Source organism: Talpa occidentalis, unplaced genomic scaffold (genome assembly GCF_014898055.3).
Source record: "Talpa occidentalis isolate TD23 unplaced genomic scaffold, MPIMG_talOcc4v2.1 talOcc4.17, whole genome shotgun sequence".
NCBI classification, from domain to species: domain Eukaryota; kingdom Metazoa; phylum Chordata; class Mammalia; order Eulipotyphla; family Talpidae; genus Talpa; species Talpa occidentalis.
The window spans coordinates 53,521,115-53,543,504 of NW_023601754.1; the positions used below are offsets into that span (position 1 = coordinate 53,521,115).

The following is a 22,390-nucleotide window of genomic DNA, read 5'->3' on the forward strand; positions in this document are numbered from 1 at the left end:
CAACCCAGGAGGTGGCACTGAGAGGACATCAGGGGCTGTCCCCGGAGAGGGTGACACGCGAGGACATTGGGGGCAGTGCCCCTCGAGAGGCTACTCAGCACCGGCCAGACCAGAGAGGTCAAGGGCGCGGCCCAGCAGGGACCAGCTCCTCCAGCGCCGACTACGGTGCACGAGGGGCTGGGGGCGGCCCCAGGTGGGGGAGCTGAGCCCACCGAGGCCCGGGCACGCGGGGGCGGGAGGGCAGGTGGGGGCGGGGTGGAGGGCAGACGGCCGGCCCTCAGGCCTGGGGGGAGGGCGGTGGCCGCCACAGCCCCTCGCCACCCCTGCTCCCCTTAGTCTCGCTGTCGCCCCACCCGACCCGACACCCCGGCAGGTCTCAACTCTGAGCGTCCCCATCTGGAATTTCTGCCAAACGGCACAGGTTCCCCTGCCCAGTCATCTGGCAGCAGGACAGGCGCCCCAGCAGGCGCCACCGGGCTCTGAGCCGGGGAAGGTGGCACCGTCACGAAGGGAGAAAACGCGCTTCAGACACGGAACTACTCGCTGCGGGCTGTGTGCAAACTTTCAATTGGTTTTTAAAGATTTTATCCCTTTACACAAGTCGATCCCGAGGCCGAAACGGCACATCCTCTAAGGTTTTCTCACGCAAGGTCCGCGGCAGAGGTCAGCCGGAGGGAGGTGTAGCCACGCAGTCCCCGGGACATGGGGACAGCTCCCCGGACCTGCCCAGGACCCAGTGCAGGACGGGCTGGGACCACCAGGAGCCCCGGGGCCTCATGGGAGCAGGCGGCCCCTGCAGCACCCGGGAAGAGACAGAAGGACCGAGGCCGTGGGGAGCCACCGCCCCCATGGGCTGAGAGCGGGCAGCCCGGGTGGGGGGGTCCCCCGATGGAGTCTGTGCGCAGGCGTGTCTCCAGGGACGGGGCACACAGGGCTCCCGGCACCGGCAGCACCCCGCGGGGGCCGGGGCTGGGGTCCACTGTCACGGGGGGTGGCTCGGCGGACAGGACCCTCTCGGCGAGGCCGTGGGCCGCCTGCCCGCCACACTGTCCTCAGGGGCCCGGGCCCTCACTTCTCCCTGTCCTTCCGTCTGCTCTTCCTCTGGCTGGTCAGTTCGTCCAGCTTTTTATCCAGCCTCCTCTGCAGCTGGGCCCGCTTGGCTGGGTCCAGGGACCGGTCCTTGGTGCCGCTACCCGGGTAGAGGACTCCTTCCCGGCTGAGCCTCTGCCGGGCGTGGGCACGCGCCTTCTCCCCGCAGCCGTGGACCTGGGGCACGCGACAGTCAGGACCATGTGGCCCGGCAGGGGAGGGCAGAGGCTGGGCACCCACGCCCCATGCCTCCCTTCGCCCGGCCAGGGCTGGGCCGGGCCCACCCCAAGCTCCCTGACGGCCGTGTCCCTTGTGGGGAGACAAGCCCACAGGCCTAGCAGAGGCAGGTCTCAGCCCGGGACCCCCAAGGCGGATCATGTCTCCTCTGGGCAGAAAATGACTTTTCCTTCAAAAGTCCAGGCCTGTGGGAGCTGCCCCCACCCTGCGCTGACCACCAGGAAAAACAGGCCCTGCACCACGGCTCCTCCGGGGCGCCCGTGACTGCCAGGCTGGCCTAAGTTCCTCCAGTCGCTCACCAGGCCCTCGCAGCCCCCACTCTCCCCAGCCCGGCCCCACCACCCCCACTCCAGGCAGGGCCGAGCCCCCTCCCGCCAGGAGGCCCGCGCACCTCGGGCAGGTGGTGGCTGAGGCAGTAGCGGCGGCCGCAGTGCGGGCAGAGCTGGCCCAGGGTGGCCACGCTGGCCGAGCACTTAGCAAAGCCGCAGGTGTTATCCGCCTTCACGGCGGCCGAGACCAGGGCGTCGAAGTCCTCCTCGGCGGGCAGGTCCAGGAGCGCCGGCCCTGGCGAGCACAGGGGGTGAGGGCTCGGCCGGAGCGCTGCGCCGCTTCCCACTTGGGGTGCACACACGTGTCCCACAGCTCAGAGTCCAACCCCGCTGCTAGGAACCGGCCCAGGGGTGTGGGAGGCCTTCTGCGGGCCGAGGGGCGTGCACACGGCCTCCTGGAGTCACCCCCGGAGCCCAGAGAGACATTTCAGCAAAAGGGCGCGGCTCAGGGCAAACGTCAAAACTAAAGCTCAAAACAAAGGCCGGGAACAAGCTGAGCACGGGTGGGGGCTGGGGGTGGCCAGGAGACGTGCCGAGCCTGACAGCGCGGGGCGGCGCGCGGAGGGGACAGAGCACACGCCAGCCCCAGCCCTGGGCGGCAGCCGCCTCTCTCCACTGGGTTGAGACGGGGGCGCCGGCCTGAGGCCGACAACTGCGCACGCGGCCCCGCCCCCAGGACTGAGCGAGCGGGAGGGCGGGCACAGGGACACCCCAGATGCTCACCGACAGGGAAGGGCAGAGACATGAGTGCAGCCGGAACCCCCCAGAAAACCCAGGCTGTGCACACAACCGGGCCTTTGCGCTGTGGCCGGGCAGCTCAGTCACCAGGGAGGGGCGTGGGGTGCGGGGCCCAGGTGTGCGCCCGCACTGCCCGCTGCTGGGCCGGGGACCGTGCCCCTCCCGTGGGGCTCCCCCCCCATTCCCCGGCCTGCACCAGGCTCCGGGGTGGGGGGGCGGGAAGGGCACTTCGGCCAGTGTCCACCCCCGGGGACCTCAGACAGAGCCTGAGGAGCAGGGCAAGGAGCAGGGCGAGGCGTGGGCCGGCGGGAGGAGCCCCACCTCCTCTGGAGGGCGCTGGGGGCGCATGCGGTGCTCACCTGCCACCGACTCACCTTTCACTTCTCGTTTCTTCTTCCTGTCGGGCACCTTGCGCGGCCCTGAGGCTGCGGCGTGCAGTGCCCTCTCGGCTGCAGGCTCCTGCTGGCCACCGGCCCTCGGCAGCCGCTCCAGGTGCGGGGCCTTCAGGTCCGGCTGCTCCGGGCCGCGGGGCTCCCTGGGCGGGGGCTCGCTGGCGGAGAGGCTGGAGGCTGCGGGAGGGAGGGAGGCTCTGCCGGGGCCGGGGGGCGGCGGGGCGGCCGGGGCCCTCTTGGTCACGGTGATGAACCTCCTCTTGCCCTCCCCGGCGCTGTCGTGCCGCAGCCCCAGCTCCTCGGCCGCCTGGTGCACCAGCATCCTGTCGCGGGCGCTCAGGGACGCGGGGAACTCCAGCTGCGCGCGCGTGCTCCCCACAAACTCCTCCAGCACGGCCCGGAAGTGGGCTGCGCCGCCGCTGCTGCTCTCCGCGCCCCCGGGCCCAGGCTGCGGCGGGACCTCCGGGCCGGGCTGCTTGCCGCCTGGTCGCCCCTGGGCCGGCCTGGCAGCTGCTCGGGCCTCCGGGGCCGCCTGCCGCCGCCCGCCCGCGGGCTTCCTGGCCATCGAGGGCCCCGCGGGCTTCGCGCCTGCTCGGCCGGGGCCCGGGGTGCTCTCGTGGGAATAGTTCTCCGGGACGAGGTCGTCCAGGTACTCGAAGGCGGTGCGCACCTCGCCGTGCTCCGCGACGTAGTCCAGCAGGGTCCTCAGGAAGGCGTGGCTGCCCACCGTGCGGGAGTCGCAGACGACGGCCACGTGGCGCCGAGCGCGGGTCACGGCCACGTTGATGCGCCGGTCCTCGGCCAGGAAGCCAACCTCCCCTGGGGACGGCAGACCTGAGCCCAGGTGCGGACAGCAGGCCCCACGGCCCCTCGGCGGGGACCCTATGCGGCGCGCTCCCGCCCCACCCCCTGCCCCAGCCTCCCCACACGCCGGGGATCCCGCGGCTGCTTGGGTCGTTGCTCGTTCCCAGCACAGACGCCGCCGCCGCCTCCCTCAGCCAGGCTGGGGAAGCGGCTGGGACCGCCGGGACCAACAGGGAAGCACGGGGTGGGGGCGGGTTGTAGGCAGCGGGGGTAACCACCCCCTGTTTCCACCTGGGAACGCAGCCCAAGCAGTGCCATGAGGCCCAAGGGGCGCTCTGGGAGCCACCTCTGTGCAGACGGGTGTCCCGGGCAGCACCCCACAGCCATGTGCCTCAGTGCTTCCGCTCTGCACCCCCTGCCGGTACCCCCTCCCCTCCACTCGCTCGGGCACCTCTGCCCGGGGCCAGCGCCTGCCCGGCTAGGCCGCCCCACACTGTGGGGCTGTGGCTCTTTCCATGGTCTCCTCCGCAGGACGGTGCACTCTGGGGGACGCTGTCCACACCACGGGCCAGCAGGCACCCAGCCGCCCAGGGACGCCCACCCGCACGCACCTTTCCTGTTGGACCTGACGAAGGACAGAATCACGGCCTCCTTCTCTCGGCCTTGGAAGCCATCAACGGACTTGATCTCAAGCTCGGGGTGCTTGTGACTGAGGCTCTGCCGGAGCAGGTCCACCTGAAACACCGCAGGGCAGGCCTCAGACTCCAAGCCTGCCTTTCCGCTGGGCAACCCCCTCCTGGCGGGAAGCCCCACAGGGCCTGCCTCACGGCCTGCTTGCACCCACGCAGATCACACGCTCACGGCCTGGATGCCCCAGCCTGAGAGCCACCACCTTCCTTGGCCATGAGGCCACCCGCTGGGCCCCGGCAAGTGTTAGCCAGGAGGCCAGGGGCGTGAGCGTGCTGGCCCTCCTTGCACGCTGCGGCTGGAGTCTTCCTCCCTGAGGACCCGGCCTTGCTCTGCAAGCACGTGGGCTCTGAGAAGTGGGGGCAGACCCGCATTACTGCTGCCCGGCCCAGAGAAGCAGGACCCCGCCTGCTAGAGCCAGCCCAGGGCCGGGGTGAGCTGAGCCAGCTGGCCAGGCACCCGCTGGGAGCTTTGAGGGGAAGGCATGACAGGTGTCCCCCTGGGATGAAGTTCTGGCCCGAGCCATCTGGTGGGTGGGGCTGCGGCACAGCAAGGGAGATGGGTCAGGCAAACAGGTGGACGGGTGGACGGAGAGTGAGCAGAGCCCAGGGGTGAGGTAGTCAATTCCACCCTGGAGTCTTTGGTCACGAAAGCCCATCAACTGCCCTTTTATTCACCATGGCCTGTCCATGACACAGAGAGAGACGTGGGGGCCCCCACCTGGAGGTTGTACGGCGTGATGATGGCCACGTCCCTTGCCGGGACCCCAGCGTCCACCAGGGCCTGGACATGCAGGCTGACCAGGCGCACTTCACCTGTAGGAAGCGAGAGGCCTCTGGGTGAACAGCTGCCATCAGCGCTGGGCCCGAGGGCATCCGGGGCGAGGGCGGGGGCTCAGGGTTGCCGACAGCCAGCGTTGCTTGAGCACAGGTCACCTTGTCCTGAGCCTGCCCTGACCCCCTGGCAGCCCTGGGCCTGGGCCTGAGCAGAAGGGAGAGGGCTCTTGCCCCAAGGCCAGGCCAGGCCGAGCTGGGCGCCGAACTAGCACAAGGACACAGACCCCAGCGCCACCGAGCCTGTGCAGCCTGCTTCCAGACAGCACGTCGAGGTCAGCTTCAGGGTGCTAGGCTCGCCCCCACAGCTCCCCCGGCCCTCCCCCACGGCTCCTCCCAGCCAGCTCACCAAGGTTCCCCTTAGACTGCTCGTCCTCCTGGTCCATCTCGAACAGCCCGCAGCCAGCCGTGTCCACCAGCAGCAGGGGCGTGCCCGTCTCCTCCGTGTCAGCCACTCCTGGGAGGTCCCTGCACGCAGACCAAGCCCGTGAGGCCACTGAGGCCCTCAAACAGGACTCACACTGCCTCCCGCTCCTCACCCGTGGGATACAAGGAGCAGGAACAGCAAATTCCAGGCCCTTCCCGGGCCAGACTGCGCTCCCTCCCAGAACTAGTCTCAGAGGTGGCTTTGCTCCAAAATCTCCACAGAGCGTAGCTCAGGGGACTGGGGCCCGGCAGGGGCAGGGACCGGGGCTTGGCAGGGGCAGGGGCCAGGCAGGGGCGCACACCCGAGTCTCACCGCAGGAGGTGCTCCGCCACGGAAGGGTGGGCTGTGAGCTGCCCGCCGTACAGCGCCTCCGAGGCCCACTGCATGATGGCGCGGTGCATGCGGTACTGCACGGTCAGCGTGCACACCACGCCGGGGCCCCGCTCCTCCGCCAGCCGCTCCATCAGGCTGAGCGCCAGCCCCGCCTGCGCAGCCCTGCGGGGAGAGGGGCACAGGGGCCTGAGTCCTCAGCCCAGCGAGGAGCCGGGGCGAAGGAAAGCAGCCCCAGACCTCAGACCCCAACTTGCCCCTCGGGTCTGGCCTTAAGTAAGAGTGTGGTTGGCTGGAAATCGCCCCCCAAAGCCCACACACCCCGATCCCAGATCCCCTATGTAAGAAAGGGGACTTTGCGGACGAGAAGGAACACCCAGAGACCCACGCGCAGGCCTCACGGGCCTGTACTCCAGCCGGAGACACACGGTGAACAAAGGGTGCCCGCCGCGGGCCACAGGGGATGGCTGTTTTAGATGGGGCGTCCCAGGCCATGACCAGGAGAACCCCCGGCAGAAAAGAGGGGAGGTGACGGTCCAGTGTGAGGGAGGGCGTGGTGTGGGCTGGGGGCAGCAGAGGGGCACCGGGGAGGCAGGGAGAGGAGGGCAGGGCGGGTCTGGTGTGGCCTCACAGCCAAGGATGGAGCCCCGAGCCAGCCATGGTCCAAGGGCCCGCGGTCGGTCAGCACAGCCGGGGAGCATGGCCACGGCCGTGGGCACCCCCGCCCAACCCGTCACGGGTCTTCACCCAACGCATCACTGGGCGCGGCCAGATGGGGACCGCGGTGAAGGGCCCGGCCCTCGGGAGCACACGCCTGGGCCCTGCCATCGCACACCCTGGGCCCCGGGGCAGAGAGGCCCTGGCGAGGGCCTGGGGCGGGGCGGGGCGCCTACTTGTGGGAGGTAATAGTGGGGGGCAGCTGCTTGTGGTCACCCGCCAGGATGCACTTCCCCGCCTTCAGCAGGGGGATCCAGCAGCTGGCCTCCAGCGCCTGCCCACACTCGTCAATGACCACCACGTCGAAGGCGCCGTCGGGCAGCAGCTTCAGGGGGCCGTCCGGGGACGCACCTGGGGAAGTTCGTGCCCACTGAGCAGCCGGCGCGCTGGAGGGCCCCCGCCCCGCCTCACCGCCCCGCCTGCAGCTGCGTGTGGCTTCGCTCTTGGGATAAAACCTAAGACACAAAATTGCTGCTGGTCCGAGTCCCCCCGCTGAAGTGGGGGGCAGCGTGTCCTGAGCCACTGGCCACTCCAATGCCTCCGTCAGTGAACCTGGTTTGGGGAAGATGCCCCAGAAGGCCGAGGGGCAGCAGCTGGGCGGCACAGTCAAGGGCAGGCATGTCCAAACCCTACTGTGCTCCCGCCCCCACCCCCGCCAGAGAAGCCTGAAAGTCCGTGCAGATCCAGAACGGGGCGGGGGGTCCTTGAGATCTCCCCAAGTCCTGGTTTAATGCCGGCCGGAGGAGGCGGCCAGCACAAAAAACCGAGGCGGAGTCTCTGAAAAGCCAGATCAGCTTCGCAGACATGAGCCAAAGGCCTGCAGCCCCCATCTGGGGGACGCTCAGCCCCACCATGACTCCACCTGGGGAGGCGCAGCGGTGGTTCCGGGTGCCTGGCCCTGCTCCCCCCCGGTTCCGCGGTGGCCGTGACCCCCACGCCTGTGATGGCCACGGAGGCAGCACTCGCTCGAGGCCGAGTCCAGCGCTGCAGCTGGGAGGCCGTGGGCAGCTCAGGCAGGACAGCGCCACGCGAGCTTCCGAGGAGACGGGACCCGGGCGGGCGGGGGGCCCACCTGTGTTGGTGGCCAGGACCACGTCGGCCGAGCGGAGGCTCTCCAGCGTCGCCGCCTCCTCCCGCTCCTTCAGCTCCTTCCTCAGCTGCCGGACTTCATCTCGAAAGCTGCTTCTCTCCCCCTTATCCTGGGTCTTCCTGCTCCTCGCCTACGGGGCAAGAGGAAACGACTGTCCTGCCAGACTCCGCAGCGTCCAACAGGCAGCCGGGCCGCGCCGGGCTCCTCACGCCTGCGCTGCGGGCGGGCTCCCCGCGCGTTGTCCTTGTTTACAGTCGGCCGCTGCGCTTCAAGCGGCTCCTGGAGACACTAAAAAGCGTTCCTGATGGAGCGACAGACACGCTACGCGCCTGACATTCGGACGGTCTCGAGGTGCCACTGCCGGCCCGGGAGCGACAGTCACCTGGGAGGCTGCGGGGCGGCCGGGTGCTCGGGCGGGAGCGCCCCGGCTGCAGCTGTGGACACTGGCTCTCAGGCCGCGGGGCCGCTGCTGGACTTGCGCGGGGCAGCAGCAGCTCCCGGGTTTACAAGCGGAGCGGAGCGCTACTGGCCTCCACATTTGTCAAGAGATTAAAAACACTTCTTCAGCCCCAGAGAAGGAGTCCTGCGGCCCCACCGTAAACTCTCAGCACGCCTGTAGCCCCCGCCCTCGGCCCTCTGCGCTGGAGCAGCTCTGGGGCAGGCGCGCTGCTGGCTGAGCAGGCCTGCGAGCACAGGCGGAGGAGCCCAGCGCCAGCCCAGCTCTTCCCGCGTCACCGCTCACCTGGGTGCCGGCGTGTCCTTGTCCCCACCTTCCCGGGGGCCCCACCTGGTGAGGCCACGGCTGACAAGCAGCAGGCCAGCGCCGGCAGGCAGCAAGCCGAGGCGGGAGCCCCTGGGCAGGACGCAGGGAGGTGGGACAGACGCCCACCTCAAGGGGCGGAGGGCTGGGGTGCAACCACGGGGAGACGCCCTCACACACCCCGGTTCTTGTGGCAAAGACGGCGTGAGGTGGACCCACAGCGCGGGGAGAAGGCATGTCTCATAAACTTCTATTCTCAGGCCCCAGGTTGCCCTTTTCCTGCGGATGTCACCCACAGCCTGAGCCGGGAGGGACGCGTCCTCCTTCCGCCCCCCACCATGGCCAGCTCTTACCGGCCGCCAGGACGGGCTCCACACAGGGGGCGGTGCCCACGTCAGGACCCATCAAGTGAGTCCACGGAGGCCGCAGAGGGCAGAGGGACGTGGACAGACCCGCGCGGCAGCAGGCCAGGCGCCACCTGAGGCCTGCAGGACACTTACCAAGGCCTGGTCGATGTCCTTCCTGATGTCAGCCACGATGCGGGCGCCATCGCCCCGCGCCAGGACAGCGTCCAGCGAGTGCTGCTGGGTGGACTCGAGCAGGCGGGCAGGGTGGCCCAGGCGCAGGAGCCTCAGCTTGCTCCGTGCCAGCCGCTCCACCAGGTTGTCCACGGCCACATTGGAGGGTGCACAGCACAGAACCTGGGGCGAGGCTGACGTCGGCGTGGGGGCTCGTTTAATTAAACCCCTAAGTTCGCACAAAGACCACCCGAGGGGCATAGACAACTGCAGGGTCACATACGGCCCTCGCGTTCCCGCCCGCCCGCACGCAGGCCACGGCCACCCCAGCCCTCCACACCGACACACAGAGACCAGAGTCTGTGAGGCCCCGGCTGAGTCCCCAGGACCCGCGTCGAAGCAGAGAGTGAGACCCTCCGCTGACAAGCGCCGGCCCGACTGCCCAGAGTAGAGCCCTCCGAGCCGTGCACGGGCGTCCCTCAGCCGCCTGGGCTCCTGCGGGCACAGCCGACAGGCCAAGTCCAGGCCTGGCATGATGCTGCCAGAGGCCTCCACAAAGGCCTCCTGCTGGGGGGCTGCAAGAACTGCTCCGTCACCCAGACCCGAGCTCCCGCACGCCCCCAAGCCTGTGCACCTGTCAGAAACCAGAGCAGGCGCAGCCAGCGTCCCCTCGGTGAGGATGCGGCCAGCACTGCTGCCTGCCCACCTTGAGGCCCTGCTTCACCACCTGCTGGATGACCTCCACCACCGTCGTGGTCTTCCCGGTGCCGGGGGGGCCGTGGATGATGGCCAGCTCTTTCTGGGACAGCGCAAAGGAAACTGCTTCCTGCTGGGAGGCATCCAGGGACGTGTTCGCGAAGGTCAGGGGGCCTGCAGGGAAGGCAGCGGTGTCAGGCCCCAGCCCCATTGTGGGGGCGCTACCATGAGGGAGAGGGACTCGGGAGCTGTGCTCCCCCAGCCGCCCGTCACTACGAAGCCACAAACATCTTCAGGAGATTTTCCCACGGGGCCCCGGCTGCACCCGCCACTGCCTGCTCTGGAGGCAGGTTTCTGGACCACAGCCAGGCCCACGCCCGCGCAACGGCCTCTGGCGGCTGGTGTGCTGCAGCATCTGCGGCGTGAGTGCAAGAGGAGCCACACGGCCTGCGGGGCCCGCACACTGACATCCTGCCCCACCACGGGCCGGGCCAGACCTGCCCCGCAGATGCTTCCGGCAGGTGAGCCCCCACACCGGCCCCTCAGGTGCCGGGAAGGGACAGAACAACAGACAAAACAAGCTGCCGGTCAGCTCTGGGGCTGGGTTTCTGTTCTGATTCTGATCTGCACGACCCCCACTGGCTATTTGCTTTGGGGACTCTGGGTCCGTGGGAGGCGCCCACGGCCTCTCTGCTGCCACGGCACCCAGCACAGGCGCTGCACAGATGCAGGACAGCACAGACGCCGGACAGCACAGGCCGGCCGACAAAGCAAGACGACGGAGACAGCCCCGGGAAGCGGTGACGCGCCTCCCACCCAGGTCCCAGCACCCCCGCGACTTTGCCCTGAGCCCCCCGAGCACCGCGTGGTCAAAGGTGCCTCGTTCCTGACGATGGGGGAACTGGGCTTCGCATCTGCGCCCCGCACAGAGCAGCCTCTCGGTCAGGATTTGGCAGAGATGACAGTGAATGTCAGTCCCCACATTTGGGAGCGCCCCTGCGAGCACCGGGGCCACCCTGAGTGCTCACCCAGCAAGATGCCGAGGCCGGGCAGGCCTGTCGGGGCGCGCTGTGAGCACCGTGAGCCCAGCACCCAGTGGGGGCGGAGGAACGGCAGCCGCGGGACGCAATGGTGACGCCGCTCAGAAACGGGGTGGGGTGAGGACGAGGGCCAGGACCCCAACCACCCCAAGTGAAAAGAGCGGGATGAGTGTGAGGGAGCGTGAGTGTGTGCAAGTGAGTGTTAGTGTATGTGACTGTGTGTGGTGTATGTGCGCGGGGGGCGTATCTGGGATGTGTGTGTGTGTCTCTGGTGTGCGCGTGCAGCACGGACATCCCTCCACGCGGAGGCAGGGAAAGCACAGGGAAGGTCGGCGCGGCAGGCGCTGCTTCCCTGTCTGACGTGCTGCCTTATTTCCAAATGCACAATTAACGCGACCAACCGCCCTTACAATCCAAAGTGAGTGACCTAAAATCTGAAGGCACTGAAAAACAATGAAATGAATTCAAAATTAAGACTTTTCACATCAAAACGCTCCCAAGCGCAGCACCCTGCAGGCTCCACCGCCCCCGCGCCGCGCTGCAGAAATCCCCACATCTCAAAATGAAATGCTCGGATGCCAGCAGGCACAAAGCTCAAAATGAAATGCTCGGATGTGCGGAAGCTGCCTCTTTGGTCCTGAGAACAGAAAGAGCATCCAGTCCGCACAAGGCACTCAAAGACCATTCTAGAAATACATACACTTCCTATCAATATAGGAATATTGATACATAGACTTTCTATCAATATAGGCTTCCTCTAACCGGACATTCTCAAACTCTGGGCAAAAAGGTTGGCAAGACCTGTCAGCAGTGATTTCAACCAGAAAGAGAAGCACAAGTCCTCACCAGTGTCCCTGGCCGGGCTGGGGGCCGATCCCCCGAAGAGGACCTCGATCAGCGGGGAGGCGGGGCCAGAATGGTGCTTCCTGAGGGCGACGAGGGCTCTGCCGAGGGGGACACCTGCCATCAGGGCTGCGTGGAGCCCCACCCACCAGCGCCTGAGCCACCCAGGGCCGCCCACAGCCCCCCAGGAAGGCCGGGGGCATCCCCTCTCGCAGGCCAAGTGGCCAGAGGGGAGCACCGAGCTCAGGCGACCTCCAGTCACTCACACTCACCTTTTCAGACGCTTGTAAGTGACGTCGTTCGCAAGTTTCACCAGTCGGTAGGAATTCTCTCGGTCCGAGCTCAGCTGGACGTCCCGGGTCTCGTCGAAGGCCACCGTGACCGATTTCTGGGTGATCCGGGTCAGGATCCCGGTGGCCAGCTGCCCGCCCTCGTTCGCCTCATACAGGCCCACTATGTCACCTGCAGAAACAAGGGCTTGGTTACATCAGACGCTGACCCACGTGAAAAGTGAGTTATTTCATATAATAAATCCTGTGTGGGTGCCAGACGTCACACCCGTTTCCTTCCTTAATAGATGAAATCAAAAGCAATCGGAAAAACATTTTTAATGCCTAAATCACATGTGAAAACTGACCTGAGGTCAGTGAACTGTTCAAAACAAACATGACAATCAAATAAATACTTAAAGTGCCTACTGTGCACCAGGCTCTGTTCTGGATACCGGGCTGATGAGGAAGAAAACCACCCGCACCGTCACGTTAGGGAGGAACCAACACAACCACCTCTCAGATGCCAGTGCCAAGGGCCCCAGGGCAGGGGCAGAGGGGTGAGCATGTGGGGAGGGATCCCCGAGGGTGACCCTGAACACAGTGGGGGCCCGAGCACCTCCGAGGGAGGTCATTCGGGTGGGAGGCAGTGGTTGCTTGCCCCCACTCAGTATAGCCCTCTCCATCTCGAGACATCTTGAGTCTAGGGCCGGGGACAGAGCGTGCTCCCACGTCCCCAGCCACAAGGGCTGGCTCAGGATGGGTCAGCTGACATCAGCACCCTGAGACGCAGCGAGATGTCTGCCTGGGCACCTGAGAAAGAGACACTCACTCTCCCCGGCTGGACCAGAAACCAGAGAGGCTGCAGGAGCAAGATCTGCCTCTGACCAGTCCTTTCTCCCCACCCCATCCATGTCCAAGCCCAGCCAGCGTTCCAACAACTGTGGGGCCAGAGCCCTGGTAATTCCAAGTCTCTGTCACCACCAAAACTAGGTGGGGAGACTTCTTGGGGGAAGTATGGTGCGGGTGATGCTGCTTTCTCCTTTTCCATGTATGATGTCTAAAACGGGTGCGCTGGCCGTGTGGGTGACAGACTTCTTCCCACAGTCCCCACCCCTGTCCAGCAGGGATGCCGCAAGCCTAGCCCGAGTCTGCTTGGCCTGAGAACAGGGTGGGCGCCGGGGTCACTCATGTACGCAGCACGATCTGGACCAGGGCCGCCCCAGGGAACGCAGTGCCAGCACCGAGCTCCAAGCGGCCAAGTTGAAAAATCAAAGAGAAACAGCTAAACCCATCTCGATGCTGACTTCACTTAACCCAGTATGTGAACGATATTTCCACCTGTGGTCAGATTGCAAAAAACTCACTCCTGACATAAACTACAATTTGGGGGAGTTAAACCTTCAAAATCTGGTGAGTCTTACGCACGTAGCAAGCACCAGCCACTTTTCAAGTGGCCAGGGCCGCCGTCCTGGGCTATGCAGACCCAGACTCCCAGGAAGCCATGCCTGTAGCTGCAAAGCTCTGGCCCCGAACGCCAGGTGTGGGCCCTGCTCATGGGGTGAAAGTCGCAGTCTGGGGGCCAACAACAGTCAAAGCTGCAATACCGGGGGTAAAGCTGTTGCTGGGAAGCAGGGTCGCTGCTGCACATCTCCGGGGCTCCAAGGTGACCAGCAGCCGTCCGTACAGCCCGGTCCTCTGGCTGGACACCTGCAGCTTCAGCAGACACACCCCACGGCTCTGCAGCTCTTTCAGGGAGATGTGCTCCTGCCAGGACCTGGAAGACAGCCCATGAGACGCCGAGACCTGCACTTTGCCAGCTTTCCCCTCGTCCATATGGGGGGTGGGGGTGGGGGAGGAGCTGCTCTCCCATTGGTTTCCCCTCAGGCCCATCACCTTTACTCTCCCTCTCACCCCAGTTCCACCCCACTAGGTTCTATCAGGATTACATTGTTGGAGAGAAGATATCCAGCAAAAATGCCCTGAAGCCACCTCTGCCTCTCACCCCCGGCCACAGCCTGGCTCAAGCCCATATCACTGGCAGCCTGGACGGAGAGCTTCCTGGAGGCCTCATCTCTGGGCACTGCCTGTCCAGCTGCTCAAGCAACAGCACCCCAGGCTCCTCCCTACTCGCAAACCGAGTACCCTTTCTTGCCTGCTTGGCTGCGCTGAGGGCCACTGGGCACGCACTCCCCCACAGCCCTGCTCATCTGACCAGACTGTCTCTGCACGGAGCTGTCTCTGCACTCGCTCGTGCTCAGGACTCTGACCTATGGTAGATGGTTTCCCCTCACAGCAAACCCATGCAGTGGGAATAATCCCACTTTACAGATGAGGATGCTCAGGGCTCAGGGGCCGGCCTGCAAAGCCACACAGCCATGAAAGGAGGAGCTGGGCTGCCACTGACGTCCATGGGTGGCAAAAGGGCTTGGCTCTCAAGAGCAAAAGCTTCTCACGCAAACCCTACCAACGGCGGCCGGACAGTGGCTGAGCACCAACCCTGGAGCCAGACTGCCGGGCCTCACATCCTGACTATGCCTTGCCCTTGACCTCTCCTCACCTCTGCCCTCTTAGGTATGAGATAATAACACCAGTGTCCTATTTTAGAGACATGAGGCTTAGAGAAATCAGTGCTTTGACTGCCCCTGGTAAGTGTTCAGCAATTTGTGTTTCAGTCAAGTGAATACTGCCCATCACAAACAATCTCCGGGTCTCATGGCTCCTTCCTCACATGCTGAGCGGCCCTTCCTGCCCCTCCTCCTGCAGCTGCGCTGGGGTGAAGGTTAAGTCATCCTTAGCCCTCCCCGGGATCCGCTGCTCTTCCTGCCGACTTCTCCCCGCACACACGGCACGGGCGCTGGTCACCCTGGCTTTCACCTGCCCCTTCTGCTCCCACCCAGGGGGGCTGCGGACCCCACCTTATCCAGGGCCCAGCACAAAACAGGTGCAAACGTTACCAAAGCGGGGGATAAAGAAAAGGGCAGAGAACAAGTCGGGGTGGACGTGGGGTCCACTGGGGACAGAGAGAGGACCAGGCTGGAGATTCAGAGGGGGCTTAGGTCGAGGAAAGAAAGGGCTTCCGGGGGTCTAAAGGCGCAACGGGCTGCCCGGGAGATGACGAGGCTTCCACCCCCGGCCCCGGGCCCCGCCGACCCGAGGTCGGGGCTCCCCGGGCGTGCGGCCCCGAGCGGGGCTGAGCGGGGCTGGGCAGGAGGGAAAGGCCGGGCCACCCGGGGGGACTGGGCAGGAGGGAAAGGCCGGCGGCCGTACCTGCGCTCCTCGACCTCGGCGTCTCTCTCGAGCTCCAGCAGGTCCAACTGTTTGGCCACGAAGCTCTCCACGGTGGCCGAGGCCATCGCTGCCGCCGGCCTAGGCCCAAAGACGCCGCGGCCCAGCTGCCCCGCGCGGGCCGTGTTCCCCACCGGACCCAGTGCGTCGACGTACAAGGTTCGCGCCGTTTCCGCTTCCGCCCCGCGTCCACATCCGCTTCCGGCCGAGGCCGTGGAAAGATGGCGGCGGCCATAGCCGCCTCGGCCTTGCCGCTCGTGTTTGGGCGGGTGGTGTCCTCGTGCAGCCGCAGCATCCTGAGGCCGTCGGGCCCCGGAGCGGGTGAGGCCCGGGCCGTGGGGTGAAGGGAGAAGCAGGCGGGCGCGCTCCCCGACGTCCCGGCACGTGTGTGTCTGTGTGTGCTTGGCACGATGCCTCCGGTGCTGATCGCGTTTGGATGCAATGAATAGCGCGGGTTGTAGAGTCCGGAGACGTGGATTCAGATCCCTTTAGCTAGCATCCTAAATGTTGACAACAGCTCTTCGACCTCCGTATAGGCCCACTACCGGGGGAGCAAACTGAAGCTCAGAGAGGTTGGGTAACTTGTCCAGGGTCACACAGCAGGGAAGTGGGGAGGGGTAAGGCAGACACTGTGTTTGGCCCCAAAGCCTGTGCTGTAATGACGGCCCCGTGTTGCGAACCACTCTGACGTCTTACTATTCTGATCTGGGAACGGGTGTTGAATGTCTTTGCTTAATTTTAAATCATTCAATGAAAGTGACAGCTGTATCTTAGACACTAGATTATTGTAAAGCTCAAAAAATTATATTTTTAAAGAAGCACTATAAATCCATCCTGAAATATTTCGTACCTGTATTTGTGTAGCATATTTACTTGTATTTTTGAATGGCATCTAGCTATTTGATAATAGTAGAGGTATTCCTTTTTCTAGATGCACTAGTGATGGTGTGGTTATGTTCTTTTAAAAGGATCTTTATCTTTCATAAAAGTACCCTGACATATTTATTGGTGTCTGCAATCTGCTTATTTTCCCTACTCTTGTATGCTTGACAGTTCCCCTAAGTGTGAGGCCTGGACATTTTTACAAAAGCAGTGGGACTTACTCTATTCTTACTACATAAAACCACCTCTGGAATGCTGTGTTTTCTTTCACACCCACAGCTGAATAGAGGAACCCAACCAAGGTGAAATGAGCATAGAGAAGGGGCCAGAAAGGTGAGCAGACAGGACCTTGAAGAGTTGTTGAAGGAAACAGCATGGAAAGAGAGTCATAGTCCTCAGAAATCTACAGGAGGGTCCCATGGGAGAGAAAAGAGTACGTTTGTTCCCTGTGAGGTCCAGGCTAAGCTGAGACCTTGGGTATGAGTTACAGGGAGGCAGATCTGGTACAGAAATGGTCTGAGCATTAAACAGTGGAGCCGCTCCCAAAAGAGACAGTAAATTCCCAGTCACAGATACTCCTCCAGGGCCTTCACTCTATGACTTTGTAGAGTTCGTTCATTTGTTCACCATTTATTGAACATATGTTCTGTGTCCAAAACAATAATCCCTGCTTTTAACATTACTGGCACTCTTGGGGAAGAGTGTGTAGAGAGAAAGGCAATTTTTTTTTAAAGATTTATTTATGCATACAAGATCTGGGGTACAGGCCAGACACATGAGGGGTGAGAGGAATCACCAGAGACAGAGTGGGGAGCAGAACAGGCAGACCTACCTAAATATACTGCTGAGGGGAGCAGTGGGTGAGCCAGGAGAGGTCTGCTGTGCCACATGGGCTGCTCCCTGGCCGGCCAGGGGATCGAACTCACGCTGCAGTGGCCGTGGACAGCTTCATAGGTTGTGTCTCAACCCCTTGCGCCACCAGGGAGGCCCCAAGATGGGCAATTTTTAAAAAATAAACAGATACATAGTATGTGAGTTGATGAGTCTTATGGAGAAAAGCAGCACATGAACTGGGAAGAAGGTTGGGTTTTAAATAGGACGCCCAGGGAAGGCCTGAGATAATGGAAGGAATTAGCCTTCTGGATGTGTGGGGGAAGGGAGGCAGGTTCCCAGCAGAAGAGCAGTTAGAGTCAAGACTGAGGCTGGCGTGTGCCAGGCATGTTCCAGAAATAGTGAGGAAGCCGGAGGGGCAGGTGTGGAGTGGACAGAAGTAGGCAGAGCTGGGCCCCCGGGGCTGCTGTGCCCACCATGCTCCAGGCCGTTATGTGGACTCCAGCTTTTTCTCTGCATGAAATGGGAAACTCTTGGGGAGTTTCGGCAAAATAGTGGCATGATCCAACGGGATCACACTGACTGCAGGGAGAAGGCAGGCAGTGGGGAGAGCCGGACCCTGGTAACGGTCCAGGCAGGCTGGTGAGGTGGACACGCTGAGTGGTCCTCGGGGGTCAGGAGTGGCTCAGCAGAGAACATGCCTCAGGCCGCAGGCTGCTCCCGTGCTGGCCTTTCCATTTTGTTGGCCTCGGTTTCTCACAGACAAGCTGGGGTGTGTTGAGATCTGACACCAGTAACGGCGGTTGTGCCTTTAGCAGCGGGCGGTCTCGGTCGCGAATTAGTAACCACACGTCTCTCTTACTCCCTCAGCCTCCCTGTGGTCTGCTTCCAGAAGGTTCCGTTCTCAGAGCACTTCATTTCCAGCAGGGTAATATCAAAATGTGGGTGTGGGTGCCCCTTCCCTTTCATGCGCAGGATTGTGTACCGAGTCCAGACGTCCTGTGGGGGGTACTCCCGGCCTCTGTGTTTGCTTCCGGGAGCACGTAGCTCTTCCTGAGATGCCGCCTGGAGGCCCAGCCACTGGTGGGCGGGAGCGGGGCCCCCAGCGGCAACCACGGCACTGGAAGTACACGTGCTGTTAGGGTGTCAGACTTTAAAACAGAAACACCCTGAAGTGAGACTAAACTGCTAAAGGTAAATTTGGCAAAATCAGCAGGAACTGCAGGAGGGAGCTACACAGACAGAGCCCCACAGGGAAGCCCCCACCGGCCACACCCCACTCTGTCAGCCCAGTGCCCACAGCCTCTGAGGGCCGGTGCCCTGGTGCCCACCTTTTCAGCCACAGGACCAGGCATGGAGTACATGTGCCACTTGGTGTAGGCCAGGTCCCACGCCACGTCAGTGGCGGAGCCGGCCACGGACCTGGGGCGAAAGGAGGGGTGGGCGCGGGCCTGGCAGGAGGTGGAGGCGGGGGCGGGCTGGCCAGGTCCGGGAGAGCAAGGTCGGCCCGTCGCTGCTGCACACAGCTGTCTCTTGGAGCTTGGACGGCTGGCGACGCGCGTGCATGCGTGTTACAGATACGTTCCCAAGACGTCCCTGAGTTCGCCACCTTGGCCAGAAGTCGTCCTGCCGGACCCGACGGAGGAGGCCCGACACCACACAGGTACTGGAGACAGGGGCGCGCCGCCAGCTGTCACTCTTCTGAGGCGCGGGGGTCACTCTCAGGAGCCCTCTGGCGGGACAGTGCGCCGTGCGGACAAAGGAGGGTGACCGGAGGGAACAGTGGCCGAGACGCAGGAAGCAGGGCCTGCGGGGTGTCACGCTGGGGCCCCTGCACCAAGGCCTCTCCTCGCCTCAGGTTTGCACACCCACCCGCCCTCGGGCCCTTTAAGAACAGTGGCTGGTAACCAGACCAGGAGGGGTTCCCTCCACTCCGAGTCAGGGAGCTGAGGTGGAGCACAGTGGGGCGGCAGCGGCCACCTGTGAAGTCTGGGAGTGCCCATGGCCGCAGAGCCGGGACCCCAGGACAGCAGGCCGTGCCACTGTCTGACTGTGTATGCAGGGGGCCGGGGGGGTAAGCAGCACAGTCCTCAGCCCTGCAGGGGGCTCCCCATCACTCTGGGGTGGCAGAAAGGGGCCGGGCACATGAGGAAATCGCTGCCAGGGGTGCACGCTGCTGCCTTCCGCTGGCGAGACTGTCCGTCTCCCGCAGAGGTGGTGGCCAAGGTGAACCAGCTGATCGCCGGGGGCCAGTACGGCCGGCTCTTCGCCGTGGTGCACTTCGCCAGCCGCCAGTGGAAAGTCACCTCCGAGGACCTCATCTTGATTGAGAACGGGTTAGACGCGGCGTGCGGAGAGAGGATCCGGCTGGAGAAGGTGCGGCCGTGGACACTCTGTGTTTTCAGGGACACGGGCCCCCCCAGTTTACCCTCCTCAGCCACCAGAGGGCGGTCCCTCCAGATGTGGGGAGGACCCCTAGGATGGGGCGGGACCCGAGGCGAGCAGACAAGCTGGCGAGGGGACAGAGTGAGCAAGCGCCAGGCGGGGGTGGCCCCTGCCCCCACTCGTGTCTGCCCCTCATTCCTCTAAGGACGTAACCCCTGTGCTCATGTCTCGTGGCCTGTCACTCTGCCCTGCGGAAACCGCTCACGTGCTTGCTCACAGACAGGACGGTTCTAGGGAGAAACGCCCCGTCTTCCGCCCACGTTTCGGGGGGTGTTCAGTTCCGGCCGGCACGCTGCCTGGCGTACCTGTCTCAGGCCACCGCTCTGGCGCTCGCACTGCCTGGGCCGGCTGCGCCTCAGCTCTGCCTCGCTCCCCTTCACGTATGACCAACTGCTGCATTTGGGGATCTTCTTGATCTTCCTGTCTCCAGAGTGACAAGCGGAGGACAGTCTTGCCACGAGACTCGACCCTGGAGGGCGCGTTCGTACACTGTAATTTGCACGCGTGGTTGTCCTTAGGCGTGAAAGCAGCTCCCGGGGTGACGCTGGCGTGTGTCTACCCCACGAGAGCCTGAGCTCTGAGGGGCTCCCCCAGCCAGAGCCCGCTGCCCCCTAGGTCCAGGCTGCCCTGGAAGGGGCTTTTGGCGCTCGGCACCAAGGGCTTCCCTTGGCCGCCTCCGTGGGCTCACAGAAGCGCGGGGCGCGCCAGCGTGTACGTCAGCAGCGGGCTTCCCCGTGCGCCTGAAGGTCTCGAAACAGACGTTCCTCTGAAGCATTCACGTTGACAAAGACACCTAGAAAGTCCCACCGCGGCCGACTGCTTCCCAGAAACTCAGGGCCGGGCCAGGCAGCACAGAGCAACTGGGGGACCCTCCGGGGCCGTCTGGGGTGTTGTGAAACACGCTTGTCTTTAGCCATGTCGGTCGGCTCCACGGGGCTTTCGGGAAAGCCCGGCGCGGCCCTCCGGGCCCACCCCGCGCACAGGGGCAGTCTGTGCTGCCCGTGCTGACCCCGCCCGGGAACGGGAGCTGCCTGCCGAGCAGGTGCCCGGGCACCCTGGTATTGGCGGGGTCGGGGGTGCCGAGGCCGGCTTCCTCATGCCTCTGAGTCTGGCCCGGCCGTGGCACTCCCCCGCTACAGGGGGAGGCGCAGGGGGCAGTCGGGTCCAGACGCCACTCTCGGGGAGCAGCGTCCTCACTCCCAATGTCTGTGTCCCCGCCCGTCCTGCGGGTGACGCTCCTCTGTCACGTTCCAGGTCCTGCTGGTCGGCGCTGACGACTTCACGATCCTGGGCAAGCCGCTGCTGGGGTAACGCGCCCGTGGCTGCTGGGCGGGGAGGGGCCCCACGCGCCGTCAACCCCCCTCACACACACGTGCACGCCTCATGGCCGTGCGGCGCGGCGTCCGGGCTGCGGACCCCGAGGACCTGCTCTCTCCTCGTGCCTCTGCGTAGGCCTCAAAGGGGCAGCGGAAGGGGAAGTGAAAGCTACTCCAGGAAACCCCGCATGCCGCGCGCGCGAGGCGAAAGCTCAGGGGAGGTGACGCGGAGCTTTCCTCCCTCCCAGGCGGGACCTCGTTCGCGTAGAAGCCACCGTCATCGAGAAGACGGAGTCGTGGCCGAAAGTCAACATGAAATTTAAGAAAAGGAGAAACTACAAGAAGAAAAGAAGTAAGTTGGAGGGAGGGTGGCCGGCGTCCCAGGCCCGACCTGCTCCGGGGGTTCTCCTGGCATCCTGCTGGCCACGTGGCAGTGTCGGGGTGCAGAGGGACCTCCGCTCGAGTCACAGTCCCCGCAGGGCGAGGCTGCGGAACCCCTGTCCTTGGGTACCCAGAGAGGCTGCCTGAAGTCCCAGGACCATCCTTACCCAGAATCATGGCAGGGCGCCCCCAGGTGGCCAGGTGGGGCGCTGCACCCCATGCACGCTGAGTTCTGCCTGTGCGCCACAGGGCTGTGTCCCTGGGGTCTCCCCTGGCCTGAGCCTCGGGGTTGTGTCCTCCGTAGCTCCCGATGGGGCTCAGGGAGCGAGGGGGCGCGTGTGCAGCATAGCACCCACACACACTCGGGCCGGGCCCTGTGGGACGACACCCCAGGGAGGCCCGGGGCAGCTTGCAGCAGGGGCGGCTCCCGTGGTCAGCTGTGGCCTGTGCTGTCTCTTTCAGTCATTGTGAGCCCCCAGACCGTGCTCCGGATAAACTCCATCGAGCTTGCCCCGCGCCTGTGCTGACGGTGGTGCCTGCGGGCTGTGGGAATAAACTCGCGGGAGACCCGGTGTCTGTGTCCTGCGCCTGCCACGGCTGTTCTCACTTCAGCTTCGGCCCCTCCGGGTGACTCGGGGCTGACGGCCTGGCTTGGGCCCCAGCTCTGTCAGGGGGCAGATGGCCGGATTCCTCCAGAGCCCCACGGCATCTGTGGAAATGGGCGAAGGAAGACCGCCTGCGACGGGGAGGCCTGCCAACCCCATTCGCCTGCTCTATCCCCTCCCCCACCTTCGCCAGGGCCCCTGCAGTGCCCTCCGTGAGCAGCCCTGGAGCCCAGCCCTTGTGCAGGGTTACCATGGGGTTGGGGGCTGGGGCACTGCCGAGGCCGGGAGGGGTGGAGGGGCCCAGCCTCTGGACGGGGGCTCCCCTCTGACTGCCTGGTGGGGCGTTCCGATAGACGAGTACACGCTGCAGGCCCCAAAGAGAGACGGTCTCCAGGGTGTGGGTCTGCCCCTGGGCGAGGCCTGCAGACTCTACCTCGCTCTCCGCCCTGCGTGCATGTGTCTCTCTCTGGACTGTGGACACGTGCGGGTCAGCAGCTGGGGTGTCCACCAGAGGGGGTCCTCGAGAGGCGGGGCCTCGTGCCGGGGGCCGCTGGGGGGCTCCACTGGGCAGGTCCCAGTGGTGGTCACTGTCCTCGGGGCCAGCGAGGGCCGGATGCTGCACCAAGCAGCCGAGGACAGACGCGCCCGGGCGCCCACCTCATCAGAGCGGGCGGCAGGGTCCTGGGGTCAGCCACACTCGGGGGCGGGCGGGCAGAGCCTGCTTAGCGTCTGGAGAAGACGGCCCGGGGTGCCGTCGGGGTGCGGCTGAGCGGGTCAGAGGGGAAGGGGGCGCGGGTGGGCTCCCAGCCTTCGGAGCACCGTCAGTGCCACCGGATGAGCCCT

At 64.7% G+C, this 22,390-nt stretch overlaps 2 protein-coding genes across 2 annotated transcripts; one reads left to right on the forward strand and one right to left on the reverse strand.

Moving 5' to 3' along the window:
* Positions 1-483: 483 nt before the first annotated feature.
* On the reverse strand, positions 484-15,206 carry IGHMBP2 (immunoglobulin mu DNA binding protein 2). Its single transcript, XM_037517421.1, has 15 exons — positions 15,070-15,206; positions 13,407-13,576; positions 11,803-11,992; positions 11,534-11,631; positions 9,658-9,821; positions 8,934-9,134; positions 7,656-7,803; positions 6,760-6,934; positions 5,849-6,031; positions 5,459-5,577; positions 4,997-5,091; positions 4,201-4,324; positions 2,768-3,604; positions 1,718-1,890; positions 484-1,266 (listed from the first exon to the last, which is right to left on the reverse strand). Exons 1-15 carry the CDS (start codon positions 15,153-15,155, stop codon positions 1,069-1,071), a joined length of 2,961 nt encoding a protein of 986 aa, XP_037373318.1. The 5' UTR covers positions 15,156-15,206; the 3' UTR covers positions 484-1,068.
* Positions 15,207-15,276: 70 nt separating this feature from the next.
* On the forward strand, positions 15,277-21,792 carry MRPL21 (mitochondrial ribosomal protein L21). Its single transcript, XM_037517422.2, has 7 exons — positions 15,277-15,408; positions 17,671-17,728; positions 18,378-18,463; positions 19,013-19,176; positions 20,500-20,552; positions 20,810-20,913; positions 21,405-21,792. The coding sequence occupies exons 1-7, from the start codon at positions 15,309-15,311 to the stop codon at positions 21,467-21,469; spliced, it is 630 nt and encodes a 209-aa protein (XP_037373319.1). The 5' UTR covers positions 15,277-15,308; the 3' UTR covers positions 21,470-21,792.
* The last annotated feature ends 598 nt before the right edge of the window (positions 21,793-22,390 follow it).

Coding starts and splice junctions, on each gene's coding strand:
- IGHMBP2 (XM_037517421.1), bottom strand. CDS start 15,155: ATGGCCTCGGCCACCGTGGAGAGCTTCGTGGCCAAACAGTTGGACCTG. Junction 13,577..15,069: donor GCCGAGGTCGAGGAGCGCAG/GTACGGCCGCCG, acceptor GCTGTCTTCCAG/GTCCTGGCAGGAGCACATCT. Junction 11,993..13,406: donor CAGCAACAGCTTTACCCCCG/GTATTGCAGCTT, acceptor TTGTTTCTGCAG/GTGACATAGTGGGCCTGTAT.
- MRPL21 (XM_037517422.2), top strand. CDS start 15,309: ATGGCGGCGGCCATAGCCGCCTCGGCCTTGCCGCTCGTGTTTGGGCGG. Junction 17,729..18,377: donor AGCACTTCATTTCCAGCAGG/GTAATATCAAAA, acceptor TGCGTGTTACAG/ATACGTTCCCAAGACGTCCC. Junction 20,914..21,404: donor AAACTACAAGAAGAAAAGAA/GTAAGTTGGAGG, acceptor TGTCTCTTTCAG/TCATTGTGAGCCCCCAGACC.